Genomic DNA, 12,566 nt, shown 5'->3' with positions numbered 1-12,566 from the left:
CCTAAAAACCAAGCTCTAGCTCGTAAACACCCCTTACTTACCCCAATATCCCAAAGAATAACAAACTACCTAAATGAACACCAAATTAAAAATCTTAAACAAAACTGCAATCAAATATCTTCACCCCTAAACTTAAAATACCCAAAATAGACACAACACTAGCTAGCCAAATAAATAAACAAACCGACCCAAACATAGCTAAAACTACCACACTAGCATACATACACAAAAATTGGCCAAATTGGTGTCACATTTACACGGACGGATCCTCAGATCCGACCTCCAAACACACGGGTTTCGGAGTCCATACCACACAACCAACTAAAACCACACAATCCTTCCGACTCCCTAATAACCAATCAATATTCACGGCCGAACTAATGGGCATGGCCTCAGCCCTCCACAATCAAGAATCCAAAAACAACCAAAAAATCCTAATACTTACTGACTCCCTAAGTGGACTACAAGCCCTCCAAAACAAAAATACCAAAAACCGACCTAAATTAATAAATCAAATACTTAAAAGCTCCAACGACCTAACAAAAGCAGGCAAACAAATAACCTTCTTGTGGATACCCGCCCACGTAGGAATATACGGTAATGAAAACGCCGATAAAGCAGCTAAACTATCCCTCAAAATCCCAGAAATAAGCTTAAACTTACCCATCTCAAAATCAGAAATTAAAAGTGTAAACAAACAAAAAATCACAAAAAAATGGCATAACCTATATCTAAACTCAAATAGCCAAATCAAAAGAGTGCTCAGCAAACCACTAACCAAACCAAAAATTCTCCATCCATCCAAAAAAATCGACAGAGTAATCACTAAACTCCAAACAGGACACACCAACCTAAATAACCACCTAAAAAAAATTAAAAAACACACTACAGGTAACTGCCCACACTGCAAACAACCAGAAACCCCAGAACACGCACTCATCCACTGCACACACTACCTAACACATCGAACCGCATTACAAACCACCCTCAATCTAAACAAGGCTCTCACTCTAGAAGCAATACTAAACCCACAAAATAAACTAGAAAACTTCAAGGCCTTAGGCGTATTCTTAATAAAAACGGAACTAATAAAACGCATCTAAAACCATAATAACCTACCAAATCAAAATCACAAAAACAAACAATCATCCACCATACCCAGCTCCCTTAGTTCTCCTCCCCAACCACATCGGCATCTATTCCAAATCTCAAAATTCCCAAATTCTATATAAGCAACCCCTAAAGCCCCCTCTTGGGTTGCACAGACCACCCTCGCCCCTTTCGGAAACACATTAAATGGCCTGGCCGGGCCCGTGTGCGAAATACGCGTCAGTCGGAAAGCGCACGTTAAATCTCCAAAGTAAGTAAGTAAGTAAGTAAGTAAGCACTATCCATCACTTGCTTGATAAAGGTGTTAGGATCTACACCGAAACGTTGCACTAATTGTAATAAAGAAGTTGTTCATCCATAGAACTTGTCTTTCTTCACCAACTTCTAAATGCCACTGAAAGAAGTTAAGACCCATCTTCCCGAGGCAAGAGAGTAAACAGACTTTTATAGTCAGTTAACTCACTTGCCTCGGGGAGATGTGAAGACCAGGGTTAGAATTGCTCTTCAGCAACCCATGCGTGTCGTAAGAGGCGACTCGGGAACTGGTGGTCAGGCTCGTTGACTTGGTTCGTACCGTATCCCAATATTGGGTGGATCGATGAACATGATACTAATCACAGGAGTGTCTGGTACAGACACTTTTATGTACAGACCGCCGTCATATAGCTGGAATATTGCCGAGTGCTGCTTTAAACAACAAACGACAAAATGAAATCCAAGCAAAAGCATGCAGGGGCCATAAACAATATAACAAATTAATTATGTACAATCAAGAATTCCTGTGGATGAGCAAGCATCATCAGACAAGATAGGTGAGAACATGAACACAGTGAAACATTGTTAATATGGAACATACACTCCCGTGAAACAATCTATTCTCAGCGTCATTAGTCAAGGGTCACCTACATATGCATTGTGTCAAACAGGAACAAATACCAAGCGTCAACTGGTATGAGTATGTTGACAATGTGATTAACATTTGAAAACAGTTTGTTTATGCCTATGTCAAACTGATTGGGTGTTTTCATGAAACCTGAAAAATGACTTTTTAAAACAATGAAAAGCAAAAGTGATGGAAAAAGCGACCGAAAACACAACGCAAACACTGATTTAGCCAACGCTCGTGTCAAACAACAGTCAATGTGGGACTTGGTATATAAAATGGTTCGTTCCCGATGCAACTTAACTACACTCATGGAAGTTGAAAATTGGACATTTCATCTCTCATTTTCTCGGTAGCTCCTAAATAATAACGCTGGGTATTGCTTAATATATTTTCGGATTTTCAAACCATGGGTAGGGAGTATTGTTCTGTAATGTACAAGTAGCCTTTGGTATTTCTTTGGAAGACAGGGATTTTTTACTAACAAGGTTTCACTGTACAGGAAAATGTATGGAGGTTGCATTTAACAGGGGATTCACATCACTGGCATTGAGTAAAACAGGTGATATCTTATCTACATATGCAAGCAGCAGCATGTTGAAACACTAGGATTTCATAAAAATAGCACACCCATAATTTACTTCCGCCTGTCAAAAACTTGAAACGTTTACCATAACCGTAACCATACCATGATAAACAATGAAAAAACTTATGGGTATTATTGCATATTAATTGATCACAACTTTCAAAACAAAATCTTTCATAATATTTTCTTAAAAACGAACTCTATCAACTTAATTCATCCACATCATACATGATTTCAGTGTCAACAATGAAGGCACCCTTGATTATCCAGTGTATTAAATATTGATTTTGACAAAAAATACTGTTTTGACACTTTGACTGCCTCTGTCTAGTGGATAGAATGTGTGCCTGGAGAGCAGGTGCTTGGTGGTTCGATCCCATCCATGTTACACAAAAGACATTAAGATATGGTATTGTTGTTTTCCTGTCTAGTGCTTGGCATTAAGGGGCTAAAACAAGGACTGGTTGGTGCTTGGAGTCAGTAAATTGTGCCTGAATGGGCTAGCACTATGAAACCAGCATTGGTTGTGCATTCACATCGCTATGTAAGTTCAGTGATCTTGAACGGACATTAAAAACATATTTGACCTCAGCTCCTTTTTACACCAGTTCATTAAAAAAAACAGCGATGTTACCAATACTTTAAAAGTCTTGTTGCCTAATGTCTCCCATCGTCTTCTGATTCAAATAGATGTTCAAAGGTTTATTCCTTTAAGGAATAAGATCCATGTTGAAGAGTCCTTTGGATTGCTTGTTGATTTTCAAGCTCAGGGGCAAGAGTTCTGTTCTGTGATGATGAAGGGAATGGTGAGGTGAAATGGGGTTTAATGACTCATCCAAGATCATTGCACTTATAAAGCAACATGCATATATGTGTGTGTTTGTGTGTGTGTGTGGATGCTTGTACTAGTCTGGACTGATGCCGATTTTATAGTGCTAGCCCACTGAGATACCATGCTGCAGTTTAACATGAATATCCCACTTAGACACAGTATACTGACCACACACAAGCCGACCAGTCCTTGTTTTGGTCCCTTAATGGTAAGCGCCAGGCAGGGTAACAACAAGTACCATTTTTTAATGTCTTTTGGTATGACGTGGTTGTACAATACACAGGTAAACTGAGGATGCAGTGATAGCTGCACATGGTCAAGGGAGATACATTGCACAGTGTGTTGAGTCCCATACAGTAAACTCCATAAATAACCAACTATAGCCACCATGTTTGTCTGTTGTTTAACACCCCACTCAGCAATATTCCAGCTATATGACGATGGTCTGTAAACAGTCGAGTCTGGACCAGACAATTCAGTGATCAATATCATAAGCATCGATCTACGTAATTGGGATCGATGACAACATGCATCAAACAAGTCAGCAAGTCTGACTACCCAATCCTGTTAGTCGCCTCTTACTACAAGCATAGTCGCCTTTTACATCAAGCATGGGTTGCTGAAGACCTATTCTACCCCGGATCTTCACGGGTCTATAAGCACCATAAGCACCATGACTAAATGTGTCTGTTGTATCTACAGTAATGTTATTCCTAAACAATAGTACTTCATACGTCACACGGTGTGGCTGAAAACCTATTTGCCATATCCTACTTCCAACATATCTGCACTGGTTAGATTGTGCTCAATCAGGTAGCACTAAGTCACCGTTGCCAATCAATCTTTAGCAATCAACCTCTGTCAAGACATCCCATGGAGGAGGTATCCTCAGATCTTCACACGGAGAGGTATCACAGAAGTCAGAGTAAATGGACAGATGATCCTGGTGTCCGAGTTAAAAACCCAAACTGTCTTGTCCCAGAAAAACTTAAATATGCAGGATAAAAATATATCAACTTCTAGATGAAAAAAAAAAATACTACAGGAACTCTAGTGTACAAGAACAAAACTTAATATTCATCACCTATACCCTGACCATGGCTAAACACGAAGAAACCATTAATATCAAAAGCAGCTCTAACATACTGTGACCTTGACCTATCCCTATAGAACCACCCCAAAGGCCAGGCCCGAAACATGCTTAGCATGCATAGGAAGACATATTAAGTAACTGAACATGCTTAAACATGACAAACAAGGGGGACATATAATATATCAGATATAAAAATATCATAACCTTGAACACTAACGTGCACTTCACAGAAGAACACATACTATTTTCATGACTCCATCCTCTCAAAAAGATGAACTTAATTCACATTAACATTGATTGATCAGGACTCTCCTTCATCAAAATATATTTCATTCCCATTTCGGAGAAAAATAAGTAGATTATTAAAATAAATTGGTACATGGCAGTGTATTTTTTGTGTAATAATGATTGCAACTGTGTTACATAGTTTCTGTTGAGATTTGGTAGACACTCGTTGCATTGTGTTTAGACAGTGATCAGCCGTCAGGATGCTAGTGTGGTGTGTAAAATTCTGGTCCGTATACTGCAGATGGTGATAGTATGTTATGGAAACATACAGAAATTTCTGTAATGTTCCAAGTTATGAGAGCACTGTCTGGAACTTTCCAGTGGCTGGGTAGGTTGTATATAAGGGGACAGTGGCGTGTTTGCATATCTCTAACACATATCATCTCACCCATGCATTTTCATCATATCAAGACCAGCTTTCATGTGAGGATTGCTCATCATCCCTGAATCCCTGCCTAGCCCATCACCGACTTTATTACTGACTTTTGCTATCACCACAGTATTTCTGTATTTGCTACTGACCACTGCCATCATATAATATGTTGCCATTATTGTACTTTCACTCTAATGTGTACTGCCATTGTTATTACTGTGCAGTAATTTGTATTGATTTTGTAAACTTAGTGAATTTTGTAATACATTTGTTGATTGTATACCATTTGTTGGTTGTTTGATGGTTTCACACTAAATTCTGTTATATACAGATTTTTGGATTAACATACTGTTTGAATTTGGGAATCAACACATAACAAAATCAGGAATAATTTACCCATGAAACTTCAGGAAGTCTATCAACATTATGCTTTTGCTCAACATGCACTTCACATAGCTGTTGCACTGTTCAAATCACAACTACTTGAGACGGAAACAGATCCACAATAATATGCAACCAGAAGGACAGATGTCCTGAAGTGTCTACATCCCCAACTTCTGGTGACCTCATCCCCAGGTTCTGGTGACTTCATCTCTAGGCTCTGGTGACCTCATCCCCAAGTTCTGGTGACGTCATCCCCAGGTTCTGGTGACGTCATCCCCAGGTTCTGGTGACGTCATCCCAGGTTCTTGTGACCTCATCACCAGGCTCTGGTGACCTCATCACCAGGCTCTGATGACCTCATCTCTAGGCTCTGGTGACCTCATCCCCAGGTTCTGGTGACCTCATCTCTAGGCTCTGGTGACCTCATACCCAGGTTCTGGTGACCTCATCCCCAGGTTCTGGTGACGTCATCCCAGGTTCTTGTGACCTCATCTCCAGGCTCTGGTGACCTCATCCCCAGGCTCTGATGACCTCATCTCTAGGCTCTGGTGACCTCATCCCCAGGTTCTAGTGACCTCATCTCTAGGCTCTGGTGACCTCATCCCCAGGTTCTGGTGACCTCATCCCCAGGTTCTGATGACTTCATCTCTAGGCTCTGGTGACCTCATCCCCAGGTTCTAGTGACCTCATCCCCAGGTTCTGGTGACCTCATCCCCAGGCTCTGGTGACGTCATCCCCAGGTTCTAGTGACCTCATCCCAAGGTTCTGGTGACCTCATCCCCAGGTTCTGGTGACCTCATCCCCAGGTTCTGGTGACTTCATCCCCAGGTTCTGGTGACTTCATCTATAGGCTCTGGTGACCTATCCCCAGGTTCTGGTGATGTCATCCCAGGTTCTGGTGACATCTCTAGGCTCTGGTGACCTCATCCCCAGGCTCTGGTGACTTCATCTCTAGGCTCTGGTGACCTCATCTCCAGGTTCTGGTGACTTCATCCCCAGGTTCTGGTGACGTCATCCCAGGTATTGGTGCTCCCACTGAATAATGTCCTAGTCTTTGTCATGAGATAAGCTTGACACCAGCATGAGACAGGCAAGTAAAATGTTTCATGTCAAGGATTGGTAGCTGGACATAAAGTATCAATTTTCATAGGCAACATGGTAAATGGCTAGTTTATGTACAGCTACAAGTTCCAAAAGGATGTGAACACCATTAAACAATCATGGACCTTTCAATGCCATCCAGACAGACAGATAGCAGACTTTCTGTATTTCTTTTTCTAGTATTCTTCCATAACATAATCCACTTTTTCGGCTACCCTTTTGCAGCCAGTTACAGAGAAAACCTGTTCACTTCCTGGCCAGAATGTGAGCTCTTCCACAACACTTTCAACTCTGTCATCAGTCAATACATAACCCTTAGCAACCATGCTGTCCTTGATGCATCTCCTTACATGGGATTTCTCCAGTGGTAGGAAGGGGATGTATGCTGTTATCATGTGCTTGGAGATCAACTCACTGTGCCAAAGTCCAGCTGAAACATATTTCAACAGTTAATACTAGAATTGTATTTACTATGTTGACTGAATATTCAGACTTGTTTTCATTTTGTCAAGAAATGCATGTCCATCAGGGGTGTGGAAATATAAACATTGCGAACTTGTCCCTGCACAAATAAACAATAAAAATTTATTTGTCTGGAGAGAAAACATATGTGTCCATTTAAAGGGATGCAACTCTGCACAGCAAATTGTGGCACCTCCGACGACTGGACCACCTGTGTCCCCTCATGCTCCAAGTAGGCCAGTAACTTGTAATATACTGATGATCGGTTATATAACAGTTCAACATATCCCAGAAAGCTTGTTGACAGCATAATTCAACTGTGACTTTAGATATGTGAGACAATGAAAATTTGAATAAAATCAATAATTAAATGATTTTACTTTTTGAGTTGAGTGCAGCACGGGAAATGATTTTTTCAACATCTGCCATTTTGATGTCTTCCCGGGGGTAGCCGTTCGACCAATGTTGATACACATATTGCGTGATGTCCCCTCCTGCTGTGTTGCTGTCAACAGAGAACATACCAACTTGGACATGGTGTAGGTAAAAACACAACAATATGTACCTGCCCTGCTTTGTCTTCTGTTGTCTCTGGAATATTTCCAACATTACATTGTAGGTGTCATAATAAATAGCGTATTGACATTTCGAAATAACAGAGCAACACGAATATTCATAATTACAGATTCAAAATGAAAATACTCCAAAACATGTATTATAATTGTAATTCAACAAACCACATAATTACGGCAAATCAAATATGAAATTAAATAAAGCTAAAATGGCTGAATAATGGGCAGCTACCAATACTATACAGCTGTCATGCACAGACAACGAGCCAGGACATTAGCTAACTTGAACATTCAAGTTCAGGTGAGCAAAGAAGTCAATTAAATTGCATATTGACAGATTTTCTTTTGTCATTTTGTTGTTGAGAAAAGTATGAGTAAAGAAGGCAAAAGGTGAGCAGAGCTCACCAATCCTGCACCTCTCCTATTGGTATAGAAACTGTACCCCCAATTGGAAAAGAATCCATGAAGTAGTTTTCAAAAATATTTCGCATAAACATGATAAATGTTAAAGTATTTAAAAAAAATTCTAAGCAAAACATAATATTTTTTTTTCTGATGATGGCTGACCTGAGAAAAAGGAATATGGCTTTGCGGTAGTTGACACCTCCCAGATTTTCATAGTAGTCGAGATACGGCTTGATGGTGTCAATGAGACCTGACGGCATCTTGTCCATCTCGTCAAATATAAACAGCGAGCGAGAACAGCTGGTGATGTTGCCCTCAATCCAAGCTCTCAGCTGGTCCTGTCAGATTGATGTAAGCTGTGTCAGTGGTCACCATCATAACGATAAACGCAAACATTTGATGTATTCAACAACAATTATCATTTCTGATACATGGTGGCCATGTGGTCTAAGGCACCATGCGCAGTGTTGAATTGCATCCCTTAGCCATGGCAGGATCTGCTTATTGTGGGTTTGAATTGAAAATCCTTCTGATTATGATTCTGGATTGTCAGCACATTTCACCTTCCTCAAAGATGTCACCAAGTTGGCACCCATAGCGTTAATCTGACCATTGTTGCTGTTAATAACGGTAAGTTGAGCGATCTTTTGATTGCTTCAAACACGATTTCGCCGAAATTAATTAAAACAATATTAAGGAATATTGAAAAAAAGTTAAAGAAATAAGTTACAAACATAATTCCAGATATACAATGAACACTTTTTATAACCAGACAGTGTAATCACAAGATTACATTGTGTATTCCAGTACAGATTTGTTGACATGGTATTTCCCGTGTTACGTGCTCACGGTAACGTCTTTGTGTTGGGAGAAAAAACATAAAAAACAATTATGGCTTGCATAGTGCAAACCCCCTTCTACACAGCTGTGTTTATTTGGAAAAAAGTGTGCACTATACTCAAGAAAATATGTAAATTACAAGATTACATTGTGTACTCCAGTACCGATTTGTTAACATGGTATTTCCGGTGTTACATGCTCATGGTAATGTCTTTGTGTTTGGGGAAAAAACCATCAAAACTCAATATGGCGTGTATATTGCGCACCCCCTTCTACACAGCTGTGTTTTTTTTGGGAAAAAGTGCACACTATACTCAAGAAAATAGAGTAAATGTCTCCATCCTGTGCAGGCATTGCGACATGATCACAAACACTGATGGGTATTGGCAGAAAATTCTGCATTGCAACATGGAGGATTTTTATCCTGGGAAGTGGAATACATAAACATGATAAAGACTACTACCAAACAAACCCAATAACCATGTACCTTATAGAATGGCACCATTCCTTCATGTGGAAACTCTTTGGTTGCAGAGATGAGATGAACAAACTTGCTGCGCATCCCTTCTTTATAAAGGTGCTCTGCTACAATGCGGCTCACGTAGTTCTTCCCAGTGCCAGTCCATCCATGGAAGGAAAGAGCCAGAGCCTTGGCTGGTTCCGCAGACTTAAGGTGTCCTCGAATGTGATTGTTCACAGCTCTTAGTACAAGATGTTGTCCATACAGCTTTTCATTCAGCTGCTTTGGCAGTCCTGAAGTATATATATTTTTAATGAGATGAATTTAATCATAAACATGTTTGCAAGTACTTTAGTTGCAAAAACACTGCAGCGGTTCCTCCATCGCCAATTCTAGAGGGCCCCACAAATCATAACACACCACTATGCATTTCCAGTATGATATCATTAGATTCATATACGATTCAATTGGAATCAATTGGTATTCAAGTTTGTTTGTTACACAACTTTTTATCCGAATGTAACTGTCGGTAGTTGAATTTTGCAATGTGATACACAAACGTTGTATCTAACAGTTGTAATATATGCATTAGTTTTATTTTAATAGCATATTTATAGTTTTTGTTGCATATTTAATACACCATGGACACTAAATATGTCTATATTCAGGGTCCATGGATATACTAGATTTTAACTTGTCTGTGTAGATCTATTTCAATTTATTCAATTCATATGTTAAGTAAAAATGCTTGTCTTGAGCTTTGCCTGTCTATTCGGGTGCAGGCTAAAACGGCACCTCAGCAAAACGTCACCGATTTCTCTGGCGAAAACGGCACCGCATTTGGCGAAAACGGCTACTGTGTGTCGGGCGAAAACGGCACCTCTATTTTTAATAATGATAGAACGATTTTTGTAGTAATATATATGGTTTATTTACATGGTCACAGTTATCACAGGATGTTGTTGTTTGCAAGTTACCATATAAGTTTAATAGCACTTATTTGACCAAGGTAAAAAAAAAATAAGGTGCCGTTTTCGCCAGGCAATAGTAGCCGTTTTCGCTTGAGTCGAAGTGCCGTTTTCGCCTGGTGACGTTTTGCTGAGGTGAGGTTTTCGCTATAACCCATCTATTCAAGTATGGTGAAGTCCCATGCCTCTAGCTATCAAGAAAAGCAATAAAAGGTGTAACATGTTTAATGATTTCGACCTATTGTCAACACATGATCCCATGCTTGATGATTTCTACTAGGAAACATGTATGCTAGCTCCTTCAAACACATCATACCAACACAGTGGTTGATTCAGAAGACAAAGAACCAGGGCTTACCTTTAGAATACAGTACCACAAACTTTTCAAACACGTCATCATACCCTGTGACATAATTTGTAGTATTTTGTTGCCAGTCACACCGGTGAAACAATGCCCAGTGACGTCAGGGGTTATCGAGTGCGCATAAGCTCCTCCCAGTGATCTATCATCTCTACACGCAATGTCATTGAATACGCCCTGCGGTGTTGAGAGTTTTGAGTATTTGTTTACTAATTAGAGCCTGCGGCGGCGCATTTTAGAGCAGGCGCTAGTTTACGAAAGCACTTTTATTTTTTATATATTTTTTATTTCGTTTTTCTGGGAACTAATATACATACATTATTATTAATTTTCATTATTATGCACAAGAATGCAGTTTATTAGGGATATTATATTGGCACTGAACACATCCAAATGTCGCCAGTTTTAGGGTAGGTTACCCCAAACTCTATCCTTAGCCCTTGGATCCCCTTTACGATCATTCACCCCCCTTACGATCATTAGGGTTAGGTACCCGTTTACAGGCTATTAGATTACCCGAAGTCTATCCTTAACCCTTGGATCCCCTTTACGATCATTAGGGTTAGGTACTCGTTTAGTGGCTATTATAGATTATATAGCGGCTCCTAAAATTCTTCACACAAAAACGTCGAGTAAAAAGGATGAAATGGTTTTGTGTCGAATATTTTGGCTACTGGAAACTGTCCTGGAACATTCACACAAGCCACTTTCACCGGCTACATTTTTTCAGTACTGATTCAAAAGAGAACTCACCGTTGTGTCGTCACTAGTCATGCTTATTCCTCCATTGTTCCTTACTATTATCCACATCATCCTTACAGTGTTCCCTACCACACTTTTCTGTCACAAAAATCACCCGACAAATTATTAAATACCATATCATTCATGCGTACTCGCGAGTTCGACGTCTGACGCCTAGGCCGTTTTCAGTTCGCGGCATATTGGCTCATTCCCCACCACTCGGTATCTTGTAGATTACGGAATGGGACGAGTGTGCCAAATGGCATCGGGATCATTCGTAAGTGTCCGTAGACTAAAGTCGCGAGACACCATGCCTACCCATAACCTTTGTAAGTGTCCGTCACCTATTCGACCCTTTTCGTTCAGTTCCGTAACGTCATAGGCATGACTAGGTAAATTTGCACTAAGTTTAACACTGTGGACGTAGCTCAGTCGGTTAGCTGTCAGGCTAACAATCCGAAGATCACTGGTTCGAGTCCGACGGATTCTCACAAAAAAACTGGTTGCTTGTCTTCAGACATGTGACCTACGGCAGAGAACGTCCTCACGAGAAGTTGTGGTACTGTATTCTAAAGGTGCTCCAGAACCAGAAATAACTCGCAAACCAGAGGGGCAATACATAAGCAAATATGGTTTGAAATCAGGTTTGAAGAGAATAATAAATTGTGGAGAGATTGTAGAGCCCACTCGCCTACCAGTTGTATAAAACATGAAAATAAGTCGCGTAAAGGGTGTGACAATAGTAACGGATTACAAAAGGTAAAGTGTGACTGTAAGTCATGTGGAGAAGCGCATTGTCGTCAATACCTGTGTAGTTGTTGTGTATCCATCGGTCTCCACATGTTTCAGTAACGTAACTTTTTAAGACATCGTACCCAGACAGGACGGCCGCAGCTACTAGTGCGGCGGCAGCAGAAATGCCGGAAATTGGTTCAATACACACAACTAAATTAAAAAAACATGTACTACTGAGAAAATATGCCGTAAATATTACACAGCCTCGCATTTTTACAAAATCCACACATCGAATGAATAAGGTTGATTCGCTTTCGCTTTCGACGCGGAAGTTACTTATCTCCCCTTACTTGCAGCTCCACACAGTGCGGT

The 12,566-nt window shown here is 40.3% G+C and overlaps 1 protein-coding gene across 1 annotated transcript; it reads right to left on the bottom strand.

The window, feature by feature from the left end:
• Positions 1-1,419: 1,419 nt before the first annotated feature.
• Positions 1,420-12,526, bottom strand: LOC139449693 (torsin-1A-like). Its single transcript, XM_071231196.1, has 5 exons — positions 12,267-12,526; positions 9,417-9,682; positions 8,252-8,427; positions 7,493-7,617; positions 1,420-7,080 (listed from the first exon to the last, which is right to left on the bottom strand). Exons 1-5 carry the CDS (start codon positions 12,463-12,465, stop codon positions 6,827-6,829), a joined length of 1,020 nt encoding a protein of 339 aa, XP_071087297.1. The 5' UTR covers positions 12,466-12,526; the 3' UTR covers positions 1,420-6,826.
• Positions 12,527-12,566: the final 40 nt, after the last annotated feature.

The sequence above is a fragment of the Haliotis cracherodii genome, unplaced genomic scaffold (genome assembly GCF_022045235.1).
Source record: "Haliotis cracherodii isolate W230 unplaced genomic scaffold, xgHalCrac1.p SCAF_8, whole genome shotgun sequence".
NCBI lineage: Eukaryota > Metazoa > Mollusca > Gastropoda > Lepetellida > Haliotidae > Haliotis > Haliotis cracherodii.
This window is presented reverse-complemented; position numbering and strand designations above follow the sequence as displayed.